The 24316-nt window shown below is 42.1% G+C and overlaps 1 protein-coding gene across 2 annotated transcripts in view; it reads left to right on the top strand.

Annotated features, from left to right (window-relative positions):
* Positions 1 to 491: 491 nt before the first annotated feature.
* Positions 492 to 24316, top strand: part of LOC146798384 (uncharacterized) — a 45663-nt gene continuing 21838 nt past the window's right edge. The window contains exon 1 of one of the 2 annotated variants that reach the window (XM_085625648.1): positions 492 to 751. In XM_085625648.1, coding sequence (XP_085481774.1) covers positions 669 to 751 — 83 coding nt within the window. In that variant the 5' untranslated portion in view covers positions 492 to 668. Of the gene's footprint in view, positions 752 to 896; positions 1035 to 24316 lie in introns of those variants that run through there. The other variant, XM_085625649.1, reaches the window with a different exon arrangement.

Raw genomic sequence — 24316 nt, 5'->3', positions numbered from 1 at the left:
ACATAATACAGCTGCATATTTGCCTGATCTAAAAATGGCCGCTACGGGGGGCTATTACACTGATACGTTTAATGCCTGTGCAAAAAAAGTCAATGTGCGAGAAGGGTGATTGCTAGGCTTTTTATCAAGCAGTAGACAAGTACGATGGAAGATGCCGTTTAATTGTACGTATTTTTAGCGGCCATGTTGTAAAGGAGTCGTTATTTTGCCCTGTATCCCTTTTTACACGATCAGCCACAAAGCTAAAGAGCATTAACAGAACAAAAACCTAGAATGAGAAATACAAATATTTAAAATTAATTAATTTAATAGCTACTGACTTTTTCTAATCGGAAAAAGGTAGATCTTAATCAAGGTTTATATTTAATATTTAGCTTTGCTATACAAAAATCATCCTTCGGTATTTGAGGAAACATATATTTTTTTAAAACGAAAACACATTCGAATAAACTGACATTCGTTCTTGTCTTGATCTTTTTTTAAATTCAAACAGTCAGTGTAATGGATTGCTCATCGCGCTGCCTGCTGATGCTGAAACTCCGTCTTAAGATGGCTGGTACTTTGCAGCTCGTGGCAGGTCACTTTTCTAGTGATTTGTAAACACGTTTGACAGTAGCGGCTCTTGAGCCGCAGCCGAGGCTCCAGGCCTTGATCAGGCCCGGGCGAAGATGCCCAAATACTGCAAGGCTGCCCATTGTTACAACTGCGCCGGACAACTTTCTGCGGACAACCGCAAGCTCAGCTTTTACAAGTGAGAGCTACGTGGAAGTGAGGAGGGGGAAGCAAAGCAAAAATCACTGTAGGGGCACTTATGAAAAGGGATGGGGCATTTACAGCACAGGTTGTACGATTTAAGGGAGAAATAAGGGACGTTTGAAAGACCGGTAGCGGGAGTTCACAGCTCGGGCAATGGGTGACTGTCATTTGTATTCGGTGGTCGTTGTTGGCTGCTGCACTCAGTAGACGAGTCTTTGCTTTGAGGGGCAAATACAAACCCTCATATTGGGAGGGAGGATAATTTTCATCTGCCAGAGGTGAGATCGCTCAAGTTGTGGCATTTCAGATTGGGCCAAGATATTCTCTTTGTATTCTCGTGGCCCCTCATTTAAAATTAGAGCTATTAAATCAGTCAATCAATAACACTCACGAGTGGATGAACTGTTATGTTTGACTTGGTATAGATTGCTATCAATAATGGAGAGGAGTAGAACTCTGCGAGCCATTGAACATCCTAGCCGGGCTTGAGCTGAATGTGTAGCTGTGGCCTCCTTACTCTGGGTCCTGTATTTAAGTGGGTCACTGCCAGGCCAAAGATATATCTAGCATCCTAGCAGGGTTAACTAGTGACCTAGTCCCTCATCCTCGTTAGTCATGATAGGTGAGTAGTTCTCAACCTGAGACGTGACCTCTAGCAAGGAATCTTTTTAAATTCTCTCCACCTCCTCAGTTGATTAATATGACCACCCTGTTCTTTCGTGTCCCCCAGATTGATGTACTTAAGTTACACACTAGTGTTTTTTTTTTAAACTTTTTTTTTATTGCCATTTTTACATTAGACACATTGTACATCGTAGAGATCATTCAGATAGTTATAACAGATTGTACATTCAATAGTGGTACACATCATCTGCATATATCCGTGATACGTCATCGAAGAGCATGACCCATGTGCAAACTTGATATGAGGTGTATACCCCGGTGTCTCAGGTTCCAGATATGGCACAGAAACTAGGACAAAACGAAGGCCTAAACTATGGGGGGGGGGGGGGGGGGGAGGCATGAACAGGCACAAGCAATGATATCTACACACTAGTGTTTTTAATGATCTTTCTTGCTTTTTATGGGCTGGCTTGACAGGCAGCCAGGCAATTATGGGGCAGATCAGTGCTTAATTTGTAAAATAATAAGTGCCGGGGCTCCTGTCGGGTGGCCACTGCAGCTAGCACCACACATTGCCCCTGCCAGCTACCAATGACAGTGACAACCATCATGCTCTTACAAGGGCGACAGTTCATACTATTGCGGGTCCCCAAAGCTATAAGAATGGTGTACAGCAGTGCTTTGTTCATTTGCTTTATGGGAATACTGTTTCTTGCATAGTACTTAGCCACTATGTTGTGGGACTTCATAGCACATTAAAAGCTACTCGGTGGTGCTCATTTAATTGACTTCAAAATTAAGACGTAGAACGAAAGAATCTCATGTTGTATTCAAATCTTTGCTACTGGGCACTAACCCACTGAGCTATATTATGGGGGTTTTAGCTTGAAATTTAAGGAAGTTTAGAAGTGCAAGCGTCTTAATTATTTCAGATGGGTAGCTGCCAGTGTAAGTGAAGAAGACCCCGTACTTAATAGAGTGTCTGTGGGGTTGATTTATTGAAAAGTGGGCTTTAACTGCGCGGGGGAGACCTGTGAGAGTAAGAGGAGCGGTGCATGCGGGGCGAAGAGGCTGTGGAGAGAAATGGGGCTGTGCATATAGGAAGAGAAGACCGGTTAATCTTTGTTTTTATGAAGAGATGGGATCAACCATCTAAACCAAATGAAGATGTATTTGCATGATAAATGGACCAGGAGGTGAAGGGCAGTGGGCTTGAGGAGGGTGCAGTGAGGCACTGAAGAGGTTAACGCACTTATTGGCCAAAGGGACATGGAGAGGAAAGTCGGACATTCACTTCCATACATAGGTGTATACCAATGCCCATGGATAGTGGCAAGCTGTCTAAATACCAGAGCCGCCACATGCAGTCCTTTCAAACCAGGAAGGGCTTCAATGAGGCTTCAGATTCGCCAACGAGCCCTGGCGGTGCACTTTGGAGATGGTGATTTTATAGCACAGCTGGAATTATTGAACAAGAGGATCATGGTAATGCGGATTACATTCTTAGAACCAGAGAAGGCAGGTTGGGCTGAGCTGAAGGATACCCAGGCCACGCCTACAAAACCACTCACTGGAAGAAAAATATTTAACGGCCCATGCAGACCAGAATTTAATACAAATTTTCCGATAAACATTTTTCTTCCTGTGAGTAGCTGTGTAGGCGTGGCCTGTGCATTGCTTTGTCCAGGGGCCTATAATGCTGTTAAAATGGCCTGCATGCTCCAGTGCATTAGGGGCTGAGTGCTCCCTGCCTTGGGTATACATTTTTCAAATGTTGTTTTAATGAGACTCCCAATATGGATTTTGCTCTGTAACTCATCGGGAGAATATGAGCAATAAGTAGCCATGTAGCATAATGAATTCGTCTCGCACCTGTTGATATAGGTCTTCTCTGCAAGGAAACATTTAGTCATTAACTATTTATGTATTGTTTTCCGTAGCGCCATTTCCACCACGTCCAGGTTTCAGAGCGCTGTATATTGCATTGTGATACAAAAGCAAACGTGATGACTGTATGAATGTTAATGTTAATATTGAGTAAAGCGATCAGGACCATAAATTAGTGCAGACGGGTCAGGAGTATGAGAAATGAGGAAAAGTGACATTTAACAATAAGTTTAGATAAGTACAGCTAAACATCGATTATTTCCTGGTTTACTGATTTTAGAGAACGTCTACCGCCATATGCCTTCGGGCAAACGTGTGCAATTATAATAAATAAATCAAGTTTACAGATGACATAAAAAACATGACGAGTGATTTCTGTTGCAAAAGATAATAAAAACACACTAGATTGGATATCATATATAGCAATATATATCGGTAGGTAAATTACATGTTGCAGAAAGAGTTACTGTCCCCAACACGCATCTTACCAGCATGGCTTCCGCCTGACTGCAGCAGGGACCGGGTTGCCCCTTATTAGCAAACTGAATCGAGACACCATAATCGCAGACTACACATTACTGAGACTGCCTTTTCGTTTGAATTTACCCCAGGCCTGCTGCGCAACACGCTGCTTCCGTCTTCTGTCTTCGGCGGGCGATTTGAGCAGGCAGCAACTAATATCGCACGTAGACCCGGCCCTGACAAATAAGTGCCGGTGCTGTGCACCGGAAAGCACCAGCACAAATTAAGCACTGGCGCAAATTTACAAGAAAGTAATGCATCTTTAGAGATGCGTCACTCTCCCCGCGCCACCCTGAGAAACCCTTGCTCCACCTTGGATGTGCCATATTTACAATATAGTGCACCATGGCGCAAGGATTGACAGATGAGTCAGAAATTCAGACGCATCTGTTGGGGCAAAAGTCGTGCATTGCTGGAGTCGTGTCACAAACACAACGCAACTCCAGCAATGCATTTTGAGGCCTAATCCCACTACACTGTGTCACTCCTTACACCGACTTCAAGCAGGCGTACAGTTTTGACGCAGTGGTGTCCTAAAAGTGGCGCAATGAAATCTTGTAGATTTCACTGTGTCACTTATACTAGACTTTCCTGCGTGGTAACGCACACCCTGCTTACATTATACCTGACGCATTTATAATGTAACGCAGGGCTTTACAACGTGACGCATCTCCCTAGATGTGTAGCGTTGTAAATTGGCCGCATTTTTTACGTGCCGCTGCGTCACAAAAGTGGCGCAACAGTGGCGCAAATGGGCTTGTAAATCTGCCCCTATGTGTTCATCACTAGAGAGGGGAGCCAGGAGTACATGTTTTGATTAAGAAGAAGCTGTATGCTTCCACAAAAAATTGTTTTCCCTCTAGCTGCTGTGATCATTTTGTTTGTTGATTTCACTGTGTCACTTTTTCTAGACTTTCCTGCGTGGTAACGCACACCCTGCTTACATTATACCTGACGCATTAATAATGTGACGCAGGGCTTTACAACGTGACGCATCTCCCTAGATGTGTCACGTTGTAAATTGGCCGCATTTTTTATGTGCCGCTGCGTCACAAAAGTGGCGCAACAGTGGCGTAAAAGTGGCGCAAATGGGCTTGTAAATCTGCCCCTATTTGTTCATCACTAGAGAGGGGAGCCAGGAGTACATGTTTTGATTAAGAAGAAGCTTTATGCTTCCACAAAAAAGTGTTTTCCCTCTAGCTGCTGTGATCATTTTGTTTGTTTATTCAGCTACCTAAGTTTGAACTTTCAGGGGCAAACACATGCCATTGGAATTCTGATTAAGTGTCTTAGATAACCTAGATAATTTATGTTGTTTTTTCGATGGCAGCAGTACAGATGGGAGGAGGGCAGTCATTAATCTATATTGATTTTTAGGTCTGGCTTACCAGTGCAACTATCACTTGACCTTTTAACCTACACCAATATTATTCTACAGTTCTTTGCTTTCACACAGATACATATTGATCCCCTTGCTATTTACTTGTAAAGCTTAATATTGCCATACTACATTCCTTTGAAGTCAGACCTATTGGCATTGCCAATGCCTTTTCTGCAAGCTGACAGTGTTCTGCCCTTTCTCTGCATTCTGGGAGATGTGGAGGCGGCAGTACTTCTCCATTGATGCTGTGCCATGGTGGTGTGCTGCCTTAAGGTGCGATGCCTTGTGTAACAGGCATCTTTCCAGGATGATTCATGAATCAATTGTCAGACCATGAATTACATCCAGATTCAGTGGTCATCGGCCTTTCTGGCAGAATTCTCTTGGAGAAATCTCATTCCAGGTGTCCTACGACAAGAAACTAGCACTTTCCTGAGGGTGACCACATGACCACTTATGTAGGAACAGAAATAGATACCAGAAACAGAGAAGCCATGTCCATAGCCTTAGCCCTCAATTCCTTCTGTCATTCTACCTCTCGCTGGTTTTTCCCCAAGTGAACAGAGACAAGGTAGTGGACCCTATTACTCTTGCAGGGACCCTTCCTCATATCCACATTAAGAAAGGCCTTTAAAACTCCTGGAGCCTGTCCCTTCCAGTGGTAGGGCAATGATTTTTTTTCTGTGAATGATCCCCTTCCAGCCTTTGTCTACGTCTGTCACGATCTACTTTCCTGACCATTTGGTGCTAGGAGTGGCCTCAGGTTATGCCCTGCAATTCTCCCACATTCTCCTGGATTTGGGTCCTTAATGACACATAGGCTTGACGACCCAAAGATGTGTCTCATTTCCCAGCAGGGTATTGCTGGGCTGCTGATGAAGCAGGCTATCATCCCTGTTCATTAAGAGTAATGGGAGTTAGGTGTAATTCTTCTGGTGCCCTAGCCAGAAGGGTGTTTTGGACCCATCGTAGATTTGAAGAAAGTCAAGCGACATCTGACGACTGTCACCTTTTGGATGGAGTCACTCCATAAGATGAATCCTGTAGCGGAAACTGGGGAATGCCTCCCCTCAATCCACCTATAAGTTGCTTACAACGACTTTCTTATTCTACCTCTTTTACAGAGGTGTCTTTAATCTGTGATTATCTTGAAACAGTAGCAGTTGAAAGACATTTTCTTTGGTATACATCTGCTTTGAAAATGTTCACAGTAGTGTTGACTCTTCTGTAGGGGAGGGCGATTCAAGTCTACATACATATGGTTTATTGGCTGACTCATGCTCCTCTTTAATGACTCAGGCACACAAATCTCCAGTCTGTTTTCACCCCTGTTCCTTTGTATAGGAAATGATTGCCCAAAAATCTGAGCCTCTCACGTGCAAGCAAGCAACATTCATCATAGGCCTTTGAGACCTGCATGCATCCTTCCTCATTCGAGATGGTGAAAATGAAGTCTTGTTTGAAAGGGCTTCTAAATTACATATCTGTTTCTGCTAGCATAATGCTGTGTTCTCTGTGTACATGACCTTTTCATACTTGTAGTGACTTGTCCCTGATTGCATCTGAAGCCCCTTGAGTTTTGATCTTGTTGTAATTCGGATTCTCTTTTTTTATGGTCTGCCCATTCAAGTCTCAGGTTCATTGGATTGTTCCTTATAGTGGTGGTTCATTCCGGGCAATTTTTCAGAGAAAATGGATTTAGGGCGTCCACAACCAATGAGCTTAATTATAGATGCCATCAGCAGGGACTGGCGATCTGCATTGGACTTCTAGAATGACTATGGGCTGTGCTCTCCTAGTAAATCCTCTGCGTCGTCCATTTCTAAGGAGCTGTGCACAATGTGAATGATGTACACTTTCTCTGTAGTAGTCAGAGAGCTTACCTAATGGCATTGGTAGACAACACAGTGGCCAAGTCTATCATAAGATCTGGTGTTCTCTCTGTCAGCTGGTTAATGATCACCTTGCTTGGGCTGAGTCCATTCTGCATTTGACTGAAGTCTTATATTTATCGGGGTAGAGAATTTACAAGCTGATGTGTAGATGGATCTGTTTGGTCTTTGTGGGAACTTTTCACTTCTTTATGTGATCTTCCAGGAGATTAAGACTCTAATTAGCCTGCTGAGGCTGGACGTCTTTGCAAGCCTGCACAATATTCTGCTCCAGGTTAATTTGTTGATATTCCTTCCCTTTATTGACCTGAGGGTAATAAATAAATCAGGATGGAGGGCGTGGCAGTAATACTGATGTTCTCATGTTGGCCACATCTTTACTGCTTCGCACTGATTTCTCTCTGTTTCTTTTGTCCTCATTTGTCATAAGCAGTTATAGATTGGAGATTAAAAAAAACGTTTTTCGGCTTTATTTTGGGCACACAATATGTGAGAAGTCTGATCTCTCCTTTACGGAGGGGATGTGTAACATCACAAACCCTCTATTGACCTAGCCGCTTACCCTTTTCTTTTTTTTTTTACTCCATTACCACAGGACTAGCGGATTAACCGCACCAGGGTTACCAATCCAACTTGGACAATCCCTGCCAACCTGCGTGATTGCTTCTTAATCATAGGACTAGAAAAAACATAAAAGAGAAGGGACTACTGACAAAAAGTACAGTAAGAATACTTATGGCAGTTACAATTACGAATGCTTACTCTTACACCAATCATCCCAAATATTTCAAATTTTTTCGAATTGTATGTTGCCCTGTCTAGTTTTGCTATTCTATGCACAGAGTTAAGCCATTGGCACTCTAAGGGTGAAACAGGTAAAATCCATTTAATGCACAATTCTCTGCGCGCCAATCAATTTAACAAAAAAATAAGAGATTTGTGTTGTTTAGATATATTAATTATAGCGTCTTCATCTGTGATTACTCCGAAAATAGCCAGCGGAAGACTCGCCTTAATTTCCTGCCCCACAGTACTGGAAATCGTTGCACCTACTTTTTCCCAGAAGGTTTGGATGGAAGGACACCGCCTAAACATATGTGCTTCGCATGCTTTTATTTCTCCGCACTTTGCACACTTCTTCACGACTTGTGTACCCATTTTGGATAGCCTTCGCGGAGTCCAGTATGCCTTATGGATGGTAAATAAGTGCTTTTTTTCTTAGAGGTGCAGACAACACTGTACCATAAAAAAGATAGAGATACTTGCCATAAGCTCTCAAGATCGTAGTTCGGCAAGTTGTTTTAAACCAAGGCTGTGGATCTTCTTGAGACTGTACTAGCATCTAGTACCAAGTAGCGATTTCTTTTCGACCCGGTGAAGACAAAACTATTTTGGACTCAAAGAAGTCATTTCCCTTTCCACCTTTTCTCAACGTTTTAGCCCAGCTTAATAACCGGTAATACTGAAATTTGGAGACCAAACCTTCTGTGGTATCCTGTAAATTCTGCCACGAAATTAACTCCGACCCTTCTAGCAGTTGGCCCCATCTCTCAATTCCCTTTGCCTTTATTGAAACCGCAAGAGAGTCTTGTAAACAAGCTGGTGTTCCGGGTGAATTCCAGATTGGAGCGTACTTGCTATAATACGGGATTTGTAATATCACCCTCGCTTGAACCCATACCCTACAAGCTGCTTGAAGAATTTTGAGTCTCACCTTTTTAAAAAATTTCGGATCTCCAAATTTAAAAAGAAAAAAGTTGGATTGAGCTGAAGAGCCGAAGGTAAGCGCTTGAAAAAGTGGTGAAAGGGCAACAGTGTCTTCTAGTAGTTGCCTGAAAATTTTAAGATGGAATGCTCTCTGGTATTGGAGAAGGTCTGGGCTGGCAACTCCACCATTTTCCTTTTTCCCCCTAAACTTCCGCCAGGCTATTCGTGGTCTTTTCTTGCCCCAAATGAAACTGGAGAACAAGGCTTGTACTTTAATTATCCAGTCCTTCTTAAACTCCAATGGGATTGAGTTAAATAAAAAGGTGTATTTGGGTAGAATTGCCATTTTCAGAAGATTAGACTTGCCTAAGAAGGATAGAGGTAAGGAATCCCACTGTTGTAGTCGTTTCCTGACCTTAGATGTAACTTTATCAAAATTTGTTTTGGTTAATGAGTCAAGCTTCTGAACCACCTCAATCCCCAAATACCTTATACTGTGTCGAACTTGATCGCACCTATAACTTGTGTTCCATTGCATAATCTCTGTTTTGGCAGGATTAACAGCATATCCAGAAATTTCCCCAAAGCTTTTTAGTGTTTCCCAAATAGCTTCTATTGAGTCTTGTAAATGACCGGTAAATATCATCAGGTCATCTGCGTAAAGGCCGATTTTCTTAACCCACCCATTGCAAGAAAATGGTATAATGTTCTTAAATTACCTCAGTTCAATAGCAAGTGGCTCTATATACAGATTAAACAATAGAGTAGAAAGTGGACACTCCTGTCCAGTGCCCCTACCCATTGTAACCTGCATAGAAAGGGTACCTTTACTAAAACACAAGCTAAGGGATTTTTATAAAGAGACTTAATTGCTGAAACAAAATTATGACTTAAGTTAAAACGCTGAATTACCTCTTGGAGGAAAGGCCAATTGACCCTGTTGAACGCTTTAGCTGCGTCACGTCATCACTGTTAGGGGCATGGCACTTTCCGTTTCTAAATCAATTGTGCCTTTTAACTCATGGGTTAAGTCATGCACTGATTTATCTTGTGCTCTTCAGAATCAAGTTGACTTTGCCTCTGTGCTCCTCTCCCTTCTGTTACCTTATCTTTAATTTTCGTCAGCTGAAAATGACAGCGTGAAGGCTGAACGCATAAGACTGTTGAAACTGAGTGTGTCCTTGAAAGTAGCAGAGGCCCCAGAATCCACATGTCCTACACCTCTTATTTCTTCTCCCCAATTTCATGCAATGCATTTCCGAAATTCTCCTTTTTCTGAGGAATGGATTTACGTTGGGTTTGGCTTCCTACTCTCCAAGGGCAAATTTGTCATCATTCTGGATGTCTTTGGGGCCTGTTGTTGGCCTTCGATTCTGCTTATTTCTTCAGATTGATCTTGAGTTTTGGTTTGTCCAAACCTGTATTAAACATTTAATGCCTTCTTGGGATTTCTGTTTGTTTCTTTGGGGTCTTACAGCTAGTCCCTTGGCTCCTCTGCAGGATGTTTCCTTGGAATTGTTTACTATCAAAGTCGAGTTAATGATTTGCATAATTTTGGCTAGGCATTTGGAGGCACTTCGGTTTCTGCTGCACAACAAACCCTGCTTCCCTGTGAGTCTAGTACTGCTTTCTTCTGCCTTCTGGCCAAAAGTTCTTTTGCTGGTTTATCTATCTCAGGTTGTTCACTTTCTGACTCTGAATGATGAGGTTAGCAACCTAGCTGAGTTCAATTTCCATTGTTTGGGCTTTGGTCATGCGTGCATAATTAACTATCGCACACTGATCATGTCCATATATCTGAGGCCTTGTTTGTCTCTTTTAATCATGGATGTATGGGTTAGAAACTGACAATCTCCAGTCTTAGTGACTCTGTGTGGCATTCAATCTCACTTGCATATTAGTAGGCTACAGTTCCCCTTCTCTTTGGCATTCAGTATGAGTACACATATTGGGGTGAGGGTGGACTCTGTCTTGAGAGAATGCAATGGAGTCACATGGTGGATATCTGCAAGTACGTCATATAGGCTTCTCCAAACCTCTTTATTTCTTAATCAATTTTAACGTCTCCTTCGCTTTGGTCATGCTTGGTGTGCCAGCTCTCCTTGATTTGAGACATCCTGTGATGTTATGCTTGTCTTTCTAGTTTTTAGGTCTCGCTGAGCCCAGCGCATGCGCTTGCTCGGAGACACATTTTGTATGTGAGTTTTCAAAGTGCTGCTGGCTGGCCTACCGCTTGCGTTCACGCCAGCGTGCACGTGCGAACCGCCAGCCTTCAGCAGCACTTTGAAAACGTGTGCGTCATCGCGATCACTTTCGCTTTCAGAACGATCGCGATGACGCACGCTTTCAATGCTTGTTAAGTATACAACTGGAGTACATTAAGATTGTGGTCGCTTGGGATTTAAGATCAAATTCGTTAAATTAACAAAGAACCGGAGAAGGGACTGAAAGCTAATTTGCAATACAGATTATAAATTGTTTCTCTCTGGAACCTTTTTATGTTGGTTACAAGAAAAAATTATTTTTTTTAGGTTTAGAGGCTATGCCAAGCTCCATCCATGCTAGAGCGCAAAATGGCGGGCCCGCGTAGATAAAACTGAAGTGAAAAGCCCTTTTCTTTCTATATCCTAAGCGTGTGTCTCTAGGGCCCGGATTAAACGCTGAATATTCCACCATTATTACGGGTATTTTGTTCGTAGAAGTAACGCATTTAGGATTCTCTAATAAGCATGTAAATAGTTAATTTCAAAATCTCATTTCCGTGCCATCAAGTCTCGCGAGAGCCTAGAGGAGGATGTGATTGTGCTCATCAGCGGTTTCGGCACAGGTACTGTGCAGGATTGTTGTTGCTAAACCTGTGCATCATGGAGGGATGAGAGGGAGACCACGTTGACCGGGGACACATAACAAGAGGAAGGGAATTTGCCGCACTTGCGGTGGGTTGTTTAGGAATATGTCTCTGCTAGTAACGGGGTGTCAGGCCTGCCAGTTCCCCACAAGGCTTGCCTTGTTTACATACCTACCTATATAGTATGGTTACTAGCTGTAACTTTTCTCTGTGATCGTTCATGCGTACCCTCAAAGTTATACTACGATTTTCTATAACCGATTGGACGCTGATATGAATAATCTTGATTCTAAGCAATGGTTCCACGTCAATCAGCCCTCACAGAAGTGTTGCTCCTGTGTGCGCCACCTTATATGCACCCTAATTGTAGTTCTTCCACGTGGTTTCTTTTTGTTTTTGCTGTAGCAAAGTATGTTTGTGAATTCAATGGGGTGATAAAAGTGTGTTGGGAAGTGGGTTCGCTAAAAGGGTTGTGACAATCGAAGCGTTACTTTTAATCCTAAACCCATTTGATACAAAGCAGTTTGAGATGAAAGTTTTTATTGAGTACATTCTGACAAGCACATCTATACATAAAATTGCGCCGGTACAGTTACTCGCTATGCCACTGCAGGTACCAACGTTTCATGAAAATATATTGTGGACGACAGGTTTTAAAGAGGGAGGCAACCGCCAATTAAAATAATAACATATTGTATAGTACACTATATATTATTAAACACATAACTGATGTAACACATTCTTCCCCTTACAGAAATTCTATTTGCAGTGCTTCCATGTGGGGGTTCTTGACCTTGATCAGCAATGGAACTTTATCAAAAACTGGATTGTTCTGAATGGTACTCTCGAACAATCTTTTCACCTCCACTAGGTTGTACTTAAATGAATCTAAATGTTTTAACCCCTTCGATGCTGCGCAGATTCCGCCGCTGTGCTGGCGGAATCTTGCGCGGGCGGGGTCATGACGGAATGGTTCCGTCATGAGCACAGCTCAACCGTGGGTCATGACGGAACCATTCCGTCATGAGCACCGAAGGGGTTAAAGTGCGCGAGTATCCGAGGGTGTCTTGGTGCTAGAATCATTAGATCAACTTACCATGGAGATTTTGGGGTTAAAGAGATGTGGAAAACAGCAATGATTTCAGCTGTGAACACCTTCTAGACATTTGGCAACTCTCATCACACTCCACAATATCTGCTGTCCTGTGTGATTCCACTCCTTTTATTCACCTTTACAATTTTTAACTGGTGTGAAAATGTAGATGGGCCGTCTTCCATTCTCACTGGCAATATGATGCACACAATGTCTCCCATGAGCAGATTTGGAAATTCAACTCTGTGATGCTTAGACCTCCACTGCTTCCTTGCCACTCTACTTCTGATATTATCATAGTCAACGTATTTGCCACAATTTTGCCCCACCGGTGTTTTTAGAACAACCACATGTAGTTCGCCCATATTCTCCATATCATCACTCTGTAGGGGATTGGGACAAAAAGTCTGCACATTTTATATTTTTCCCTGGAACGTGAAATACATTGAAACAGTACTCTTGCAATTTCGAGCATAACTTGGCTATGTGAGCTGTGGCGTTCAACCTGGCCCCTGGGACTCCCTACACCTGTCTTTTTGAGCTTCCCCACTAAGCCCTACATTTGGCTTGACTCACACCTGCTCTGTGTCAGGATACCCTTCTGGGTGATAGTGCGCTGTACCAATCGGCCTAACATAACTTTAGCGCTGTTAGTATTTTTACAGCTATGCATATTTTCTTCACACAATGGTAGTTACAGTTGGCACAAGTGTTGTCATTGTTTTGTGTATTCTGCAGAGAGGCTAGGTATTGGACAAGCATGCAGTTGGACTACCTTTATAACCCATTGACACCAGAACAAACTCGCACTGCCTTCAATCTCAGCTCTGATGCTTTCAAAGACACCCCGTCACACGCACCCACATACTGAGTTCACCCAAACATCTAGAGGCGACCCAATTTATGGTATGCATTGTGCAGCAGTCATATGTTATAGAATAAAAAATGAAAGAATGCAGCATCTGAAAAGATTTAGAGAAATGCGAGATGAGGTGAAAAGTTACTAAGGCTGCAGTGCTACACCAGTCCATTCTACTCTACTCCACTCCACTGTACGCCAGTCTACACAACTCCACTCCAGTTCACGACACTCTACTGCACTCTTTACCATTCCACTCTACAAAACTCTTCGCCACTCTCTTTTATGCCACTAACTTTCTATGCTGAACAGCAGCATACAACATGGTTAAAACACATTGGCAATGCCGATAGCTTTTGCATAGATGAGACCTGTTGACTTTGACAATGCTTTTTCTTTTACTGTGAGCGCTCCATGGGAGGGAATGTGTGTTCTTGCCTTCACCGATGTGGTGTTCCTCCCTCACTTCCCTGTACAACATGCCCTCCTTGTTGCTCCCTATTCCTCCTAGCTCTTTGGTAAAAGCACAGCAACAGATATATTTTTACCAGGGGCTTAACTAAAGAACATATCTGGATTTTTTTAATTTTTTTCTTTTTTTTTTGCATGTGCTTTACATGTTGGATGAAAGTACATGCAGTTACAAACATAGGCTGCATTTATGGTGCTATGGGAGGAGTGGGCTCTTGCAATAACTCATCTGGCATTTGAGTCGGAATGCGTTCTTAGCCTAACTGAAAAAGAAATGTCTCTTCTCCATGAGGCCATAACTTTGCTTCCTGGCTGCTGCAGAGGACCAAATGGAAAAATAAGGATGCGCCTGCCTACTCCCATGGGACCTGGGCTGCGATTACCATTAAATAAAATCTGGCCTAATATAAGGACAAATAGAAATACAACAAGTAACCCAATGGATTTGCTCTTTCTATTGGAAGGTAACTTATTTCCAAACTTGTCAATTCCAATTCTGTAACCGCCCTCCCCAACTCGGATTTAAGTTCCGCTTAAACAAACACAGGACTTTTGTTTTGAGGGACTGCTCCTCCTCTTCTTTACGCATGGACTACCTCCTGGTGGATCAGGCTTGGAGACCACATTTGTACCACTGTATTATGTAAATTGCTCACTGAGAGACAAGAGTCATGTATTGTGTATCGTGAAATGAACCTCTTGGGTGGTATGGACATGCTGGAGCCGTCCTCAGCACCAGTGCTCCACAGCAACTGAGAATGGTGATTGGCGTGCATGGCCCGCCGACTTCATTACACCGAAACTGAAAGTAAATGATCCAATTGTCTCATTTACTTTTATTTACATCGGGGCTCGCATGCATATATGAGCCCCCCGAGCACCAATTTGGACGAGGAAGTGTCATTGAAAAGGGGACAAACTCCCCTTTCCAGTGGTACTTTTCCCTAGTGGATCCCTGCTTTGGGATCGCCAGAGGAGGGTGTTCTCCAAACCAGGATTCACCCACTAGACCCCAGGGACTATTGTTTGATGGAAGAGCAGTCCTCTTACTTCCCCTGATCCCCAGTCATATAAGACTTTCTTAGAAATGCAAGAAAAATGTGCAATTGTTGGCAAAGTTTGAAGTTTACAGGCATTATGGGTAAGAACATCTTGAAGGATCTATGGAAGGCACACAATGCTTGACTTCGTATAGTTTTCAGAAATGTCAGGGTTTGGTATGATTCGCTGGGTGGCCATCAATCCCTGGCCAAATAAACTTTGCTACCACAATTGCCAAATTAGATCCATTTTGTGACCAGAAATGTTAATGTCTCAAAATTGTATTTTGGGGTCTTTCCTGTCGCGGGCACTAGGCCTACCAACACAGGTGAGGTACTATTTTTATCAGGGGACTTGGGGGGAATGGTAGGTGGTAGCTAATTTGTTGCTTCATGCAGATTCCAGAACATTTCATCATAGAAATGTAGTGAAAAGTTGTTTGTTAGTCAAAGTTTGAGGCTTGCAAGGGCTTCTGGTAAGAAAACCTGGTGAGTGCCAGGTAAGTCACCCCACCCTACAGTCCCCCTAGTGTAGAGTTTTCCAAAATGTTCAGGTGTGCTAGGTTTCCCCACGTGGAGACTGAGCTAAAACAGCCATAGCTAGCCACATTACAAAAAATGTTCAGTTTTCTGTGGAAAATGTGATTTCTCTATGGTGCGTTTTCGGCCTTTGCTGTCACACTAGCCATTCTCACACAAGTAAGGTACCATTTTTAGGTCTCATTTAGGCAGCGCTTGAGCTCTTTCTTCGAGACATGCTGTATTCCATTATGGACTTGAAGCTCCGCCCATTTTCCTGCCCATCTTTTCAATTGGCTTCTGTTTAATGTCCTTTCTAAATGGTTGCTTTTGATTTGTGATTAGACTAAATATTCCCTCCTTAGTACCACCTTTTGTCCTTCTGTAACCTCCCAAGTGGACTGGCCCTGTTACTTGTGTTGTAACTCGGCAGGTTTTAGTTACAGCCACCCAGCACTATTTTCTTAAAACTGCTTTATTCTGCCTGCTATTGCAGGCAAGACACGTTCTCTCGCAACGCTTTATACTAACTCCACCCGGCGCCCTCTTAATGAACGTCGTGCTACAACTTTGAAATATGCCCCCTCCTTCCAGCTGCATGGACGTCTTCGCGCAATAACTTTAAAATAAGCCCACTCCTCGCGATAACTTTAAAATAAGCCCCCTCCACCCAGCCGCACGGACGTTGCGCTATAACTTTAAGAAATGCCTCTCATCTCCCAGCTTCATGGACGCTGCGCTCCATGGTTTGTGAAGTGGTAGGCGGTAGCCGTTGTCTATTCATTGGCACCCCTGCTGTTGGATATCCTCAACTCCGCCTGGAAGTACATGGGAAGAGCAGCCTTGAAACCGGACCTTTATACATCATGTGAATATCATTCATGTATATTCTAAAGTACGGTGAATTTATTTACTCAGTTCGATAGTAAAATCCCTGTGTTCAGTGCTTTAAGTGGGGAAAAAAAACCTGGAGGTGCTCTAAAAGGGGCGTGGTTAATGTCTTGAAGGGGCGTGGCCTATCCGAGTAGGGGCATGGTCTAAATCAAAATAACTAGCACTGTGTGCTTAAGAAAATCATGAGTACCGGCACTTCTCCGTGTTCTCCCATTGAGTACCGGGACTTCTCCTTGTGTTAAGAGAGTACCGGTACTCCTAGTGGCATGCTGTGGTCAGTCTCTAGGTTATGGGTGCTTGACAGTTAATTTCGAGTGGATTCCGGCGCTTGGTTGCGGCTGCAGCCCTACACTCCGAGCCGGCATTTGATAAGATAGCGCCTTAGGCGGAGAGAAATTTGGCGCCCTTGCTAATAGAGACTGAAATGCGGCAGCAGGGGGTCCTTTTTGAGTTGAGCTAAGTAGTGACTGCCCCCTGAACCCAAACGCCTCGGGACCTCCCCAGCTCCCCTAAATCACCGATAGTTTAGCTGCCTCACGGTGATGGGTCTGTTGGTGTGTGTATCAGCAGGGGTGAGACGGTGAAAGGAGCGCGAAGAAAGGGACAATGAGGTGTTAAAACAGGCCGGCCCTGCTCACACCCTGACAGCGCAACAGGACAGGAAGACACCTGTGTTTTTCTAAGCTAGAGGTCTCGACATTGGAACTGTCGCGCTGTGAGTTATAGGGAAAGTTTGCAGATCCGTTGTCTGTCAGAGTGCCTTGAAAAAAAAAAAAGTCTGCTTTCGCGTAAAACTTCTGCGTCTCATGTTAATGCCCTCGGGCTAAGTTCACGCTATATATTGTTACAACAAACGCTAATTACACCCTGCAGCTATGGGCAGAACTTGGCCAAAGGCACTTTGAACATTGAAGAAGAAAATGCTGATAGTGTCCAAGGCTGCCTTGACGCCACGCCCCCAGACACGCACCTCCCAGGCTCACCCCTATCAATTTGGTGAGTACCGGCACTTCTCTTTTTCCATTTAAAGCACTGCCTAACAGTGCAGCAACAGTGGGCAGAGTCTGAGCACCGGCAGTTTTTTTTTGGGCCCTCAAAACGGGTCCGGAAAAAAAAAATAAAGAACGGACTACCTTTAGTAGCCACGAAAATAGAGCCCGATAGAGACCCGTTTCGAGGGCCCCAAAAAAAAACTGCCGGTGCTCAGACCCGGACAGACCCGGCCCACTTAAAGCCCTGCCTGTGTTGGTACATTTCATTTACATTCCCAACCTCATTCAAGATAAATCCCTCTAAACGCCTGGCAATCTGCTGCCACCTGTCTGCTATCTATATATGCATCCCCTCATCACATCCTCATTTCGATAGTCTGCTTCCATCCAGATGCTCGTGCTGTAATAAAATGTTCTCTTGCATCAATTTGGGAACTAAGTTGAGCTACATCAGCTACCAAAAAAGCCAAATAGTCGAACTGTTTCTGTAGATAATTGTTTTTGCCGTAGATCAATGCGATTTTGTAACACATTGCTTTATCGTGGCCATTTTCTACAGACCGCTTCCCTCTAAGGAAAATTGCATAATTGCTGTAAAGCACGTTTTGGAACAGCATCCTGCACACTGCGGTTGTTGGTAAACTAAAGTCACCCAAACTAGTTTGTAATTTTTAGGTTTTACAAAGAGCACCGCAGCATGTCGACTGAATATCTAAAGTATCATGTGGATAGAAAGGGAAGTTGCTATGTAGGAGAGTAGTGTGGACAGAGAGTGATTGACTGATAGGGAGTGTGGGGGGAGGCAAATGGAAGCGAAAGTTAGACAAGTGAAGGAAAAGCATGACCACAATAAATAAACCCAGAAGAAATAATAACAAGCATTTGCAATGCAATTGGTCTCACATTAGTTAAATGCAGAGCTATTGCCTTTGCAAATGTAACAAGCATTGGGATAACCAATAGGTCTCGCCTTTGGGACCTTATAAGTGTTTAGCCATGCAACACTTGATGTTGTTGCACCAAGGATACTGTGCTGGATAACTAAATACTTATAAAGTCCCAAAGGCGAGACCTATTGGCTATGCCAATGCTTGTTATGTTCTCTCTCTGTGTATTGTATGTTTTGGTTTGTGTATAATCTTTTAGAGCTCACCCTGTGCTTGAGACAAGTTTACCTGTAGGGAATGTGAATAGGGAAAGGCACAAGCAGGTAATACCCAGATCTTTACTAGTAATCTTCATTACACATAATCCTGCTTAATGTCCAATAAGTGTCTCATCCTACCCACCTTTCCTTGAGGGCTGGTTCCTGGTTGGTTGTTGTTGGTACTTGCTATTTCACGACGTGCACTTAGAAGGCAAAACCCATGTGGAAGAATATACTTCAGACTTAAGCTAAATAATGGTGGAACATTTATTGCAAGCCACGTAGCTGAGGGATATCTGACCACAAAACCAATGATAATATCTTCAACTCAAGTGTAATCATTCTTATACTTGCAACAACATGATCCACAACATGAGGAGAGAAGTAGATCACTTATCACACGACAGGCAACACACAACCATACTAAGATAACCGGGAAAACAAAAGATAATGTGAACAACAACGCACATACTGGAAAAATGCACGCATATCCCAAGACACATCTCCTTGTCATTAACAATAAGACACACTGCGAAGCTAAAGAAAAAAACTGAGGACAAAAGGAGGGGAATAATCTACACTAAGAAAATCGAGAACTTCTATAAATCGAGCTAAAATAGCAATACCATGTACCAAAAGAAAAGTGGTTCTGAAAATACATCTTACATATGCCTGTAGCATAATAATAGACGAACAGTAGCATTTTGTGCTTAGTAATTTAAATGTCTTGGGTGACAGACAATTGTGGGATTTTTTTTTAACATCACTGGACTTGGGACCTTATTTAGAGTTTGGCGGACAGTGCACTATCCCATACATGATGGATGGCCTGTCCTCTTATTATAAGTGCATCATATCGTAATACACTTGTAATAGGGTGGATGGGATATCCCTTGCGTTTGTGACGAAGCACGTGTCCTCCAAACTCAGACCAGGCCCTTGATGTCAGTGTTTCATTGAATGTCTTTGTTATTTGACACATCCTGCCCCAATGCAACTCCTTCCACAGATCGCCCTCATCGTTATTTCTTAATGCATTTTTATTATAATTCCTAAAAAAGCAGTTGCCAGTAGGAAAAGATAAATCTAAATCAGCCAAGACAACAGAAATTGCATTACTCTCAGAAGTGATAGCTTTGTTGACTTGGACCACTCTGTTGTGACTCTATCAGTGTCCATCTTCTAGTTTTACTGTAGACTTGGCCTTGGTAATTAGACTGCACAGAAAATATTGAACTGACTTTGCACACCCTCTTTGGATACCTCAGTTTACCCAATACCCTACTTTCAAGTTGGGCTAATTCACGCTATACATGCAATTTTTATCATTGTTTTAGTTTGTTGCAGATTATAATTCCCCCTCCTGGTGGCCAACCCATGCATATGGTGCTTAAATTAGATTTTTTATACTTGTTCATCTAGTGAGGTTTAATATCTGAGGGAGGAGCCCAATTTTAAGTAGCTCTATAGGGGTAACACTCTGTAGGGGAACGAAGAGATCTGTGGTAAACCCACAGCTTTTCCTGAATTTAACTTCTGAAATCTTTATTATTATTATTAGCTAAATAAGTTTGCACTCATTCAGTAAAAATATATTCACTTTTATCAAAAGGCCATTGCTGAGGGGAGTGTAAACAGGTGTACATTTATGACTTGTACCACATATTTCGAGGATATCGTTGAAAAGGAAAGAAATTGAACTCCACTGTTTGTAATCCTTCATAAAGTCTACAACCAGTTCTGTTGTGGGATCTCTAACAAATTTCTATTTAACATATTTGGAGCACAATCAAGTACTTCAGGTTAGGCTTAAAATAATGAAATAGGCCAACAAAATCCATACTTATTTGCTCCCATGATCTTTAAGGATACTGAACTGGAAACAAGGGGACTTTACAACCACTCAAACTTCGATCAGCACAGTGACAGTCCTTATAATACTTAATGTAATTTGTATTTATGTCCTCCATTTATGGCCACCAATATTATGATCCGACTCATTTCTTTGTGTCAGTTTTTCGTAAAGGATTTTTTTCCTAAATGACCATAATGGAACACTTCAGGAATTATTTTCCTAACCATTATGGCGAGAACAAACTTATCATCTTTTAAGACGATGTATCCCTCTACTGATAACTCCTTTCTAACTTTCCAGAACACTTTTAAGTACAGCAATTACATTCTTTTTCTGTAGGCTATCTTTTTGAATGAATTCCTAAACTTTGGTTAATGCAACATCAGATTGCATACTTGTTCATTCGTCTTCAGAATTTACTTCAGAAAGAGAACCCAAGTCAACACTTACAGAAGCCACAACACATTCTTTGGAGCTCGAACTATAACCTATTGAGACATTACCAGTGAGCATTCTGGAGAAGCTACCAGCTCTGCAGTTATCTTTGCTAGATATATGCTCAATAAAATAAATTACATTCATATTGTTTTGAGCGAATTTTAACTAACCTTGAAGAGGCTCTTCCAGTACCATATAAACTAAAGGTAAGTAATAAAATGCTCCACAGTCCACATGCAAATCAGGGCCTCGCTCTCAACGGTTGAGTATATACTTTCAGCTGTAGAGAGTAAACGAGAAGCAATGGCATTAGCAGTTTGGTTTTTATTTTTGAATTTCTGGAAGAGGGCACATCACCTAACCCTACAACCTTGGCACCCACAGTGGTTACACATTCAGAATTCTCATCAAAAGGCCTAAAAGCTGGGACATTTAATATTTTTATCTTTAAAGAATGCTAAATCTTCAGTCATTTGTTACTTTCAAAAAATGTAGATTTTTCATTTAGATACATTTTCAAAAATAGTGCACAATATTTACACAAGCCACAAGAATTGAGGTTAACTGATCTGTACATTTTGGAATCAGTACTTCACTACTTAGTTTACTCAGGGAATTCTTGGGCCTTATACTATAAATACAGTGTCCTACATCTTCAACCTTTTTCCAAAAAAACAACCTAACTTTACAAACTTAAGCGTGACGCTTCATTCTTGTAAAATTCTTAGTACCATTCCCAACTTCTCATTATACATTTTTCGAAAGATAATCCAGACACCAGATTAGTGTCTTGAAATGCTATTAGCCCTTTTGCTTTCCAAATCAATTGCTCATACTTCTCTGAAATACAAAAATGGCAGATGCCTAGCAAATAGGAATGCATAAGTAGCAGAAGGTACTATTAGGAGTGAGAAAAGTGGTAAGATTTTTACATTTAGGGGTTAATTGTGTCGTATGATATACCTCACCTGAATTTAAGAAAATATTTGTCACCTACCATTTTGGCAAATAATTCTTGAATTTTGGGAAATGAGGGGCAATCAACCAAAATGTATTTGTTTGAGTAATCTAAGGTGTAAGAAATTGGGTTACTGGTTGATGGGGGTGAAATCCTACTCGAGCAGAAACCGCAGTCCTTGTTAGGGTGAGGTTACAAGCAAACCCCAAATTAACCTATGCTCAACCCTGTGGTAGCTTGGCACAGAGCAGTTAAGCCTAACCTAGAGACAATGTGTAAAGTATTTTTACAACACTTCAAACAGTAATAAAGCTCAACACAAGAACAATCCCACACCAGAATATCACACTAGGGTATATTTTAGTAGATAAAACGAGACCAGAATGACACAAATCCAATCAGTAGAACTAGAGATATGCATTTTTAAAGAGTTAAGTGAAGGTAGTGCCCCCTCCCCCTATGGGATTGTTAAAAGCTACCCATTCGCTGTAGCTCTTGTATAAACCGTAAGTTTGGTGATTTTACTGACATCAGCACACCTTAGCGTGTGTGCTGCTATTCACACTTATCACTTATTCTGGTCCTGAAGAAAGCCTCAGCACCCCTGTCGAGGCTGAAACATGTTGACCGCTTGAAGAGAGGATAAGGTAGACCATATATATCTTCCTTTTATCCCTACTGTGTTTTTAACTGTACCCTAGAAACTCGAAAATAAAGGCAGTTATTGAGCATTCTAGAGGCACTTTTAATTGCCCTTTCAGCACCATCTCCTTACACAAAAAAACAGCTCCGCTGTAATTCCGGTGTCGCAGCAAAGCTGGGTTGCATTCGGCAGCCCAGCTGGGAACCCAATGATGAAGCATGCCACCAATTAGGTTGGTTGGTGAGGGTTCTTTTAAAAAAACAAATTTATTTTTGGATCATTCCTGTGTATGACAATCTGTCATCTTCACTTTTGGAACCCCTAACGGGAACGTCCACATTGTTGTTTACTGATTAAACTCAGGGAAAGGGACGCTCCCTCAATGTTTCCTTGCTCTCTCTTTTGTTGGTATCCTCATAAGCATTATTCACATTTCTTTAAATGTTCCTATCTTTAAACTGAATGTCCAAAACAAAGAATCTGATAAGATCAATGGCATTTTTCAGAACAAGAGTATCTTCTTCGGTCCCAGTCATCAAGTTCTACATCTTTTCAATTTTGAACAAAAATGCATTAGAAAATGAGATCCAGAGTTTGCTAAAACCTGCATGGAAACTTTATCAATTTAAATTTCACAGACTGGTGGAATGCAGGATTCATCATCCACTCCAACAAACATCTTAATTACTCATTGAGCTGGATCTTCAATAAGTGCAACACAGAGCACCATATTCCTTTTCTTTCTCCTGCAATAGATTTAGAAATGTCCAACTTTTCTGCATTTGTAGAATTACTTGCTAAATGGTGGACAATTTCTAAAGATTGCAGAGTTAGTTTTTAACCCACAATGGTAGCATTTCCTGCAGTCATTTGAAGACACATTTTCCTTTGCCTCTATCTTCTGTTTTTGCCCCATGTTTTTTTATCCTTGACAGCACATACTTCAAAGGAGAGTTATTTTCTGACATACCTTTAACTGACAGTAACGTGATTTCTACATTCTTGACTATATCAATAGTTTCTTGTAATGTTGGATTTCTATGTCTCAATAACTGTTTTTAAATTATTTTGATTTAGCAAAGAACTACAATCTGGTCTCTATCATATATCCAGTGTATCATCAATTCACACTAGGTTGTAAAAATTCTTAACAAAACCGCATATGATTCCATTGGTTCAATAGGTGATTGCAGTGTGACATAGCCTCCATGTACGTAGTCGTAATCTTCTGCATCAGTACCTCTGGGAGGTAATAGTGGTGGAAGGAATTCCAATTTCTATTTAGCTTTTCTGTATAGCAGATTTTTTTATATGTTTTTTTTTGTTCATTATCAAAAGATTTAACATCAGTGCAGTTGAAGTGAAACAATCAATACAGTCAGGAATAAAAGAACGCGTCTTTAAATACAGGACCAAAATCAAATTCTGCTTCTTGACTTCATGCAAGAAGAGACCATACAGACTTGAGTTGGTGCAGCTTACTAAGCGTTTGTGACACCGGTCAGAGGGACTGTGTAGGAGTGTCTTACCAGGCACACTCCAGTTCCCTTTCAGTGTGCGGCTGCCTTCAGGCACTAATCTGCAGGCATCAAGCACCAGGGGCGATGGCTTGGTTTCCAAGAAATACCCCACTGCACTGCACTTGACTGAATACGGTGAAGGTGCAGTGGTGCAGGAGAGATAGCACAGTCCTCTCCGGGGAGCGTTATGGGGAGCTAGCAGCATACAGTCGTGGCCAAAATTGTATAAGAATATATGCCATACTTCAGAAGAATAATTTGGTAACATAC

The sequence above is a fragment of the Triturus cristatus genome, chromosome 9, assembly GCF_964204655.1.
Source record: "Triturus cristatus chromosome 9, aTriCri1.1, whole genome shotgun sequence".
Lineage (NCBI taxonomy): Eukaryota > Metazoa > Chordata > Amphibia > Caudata > Salamandridae > Triturus > Triturus cristatus.
This window is presented reverse-complemented; position numbering and strand designations above follow the sequence as displayed.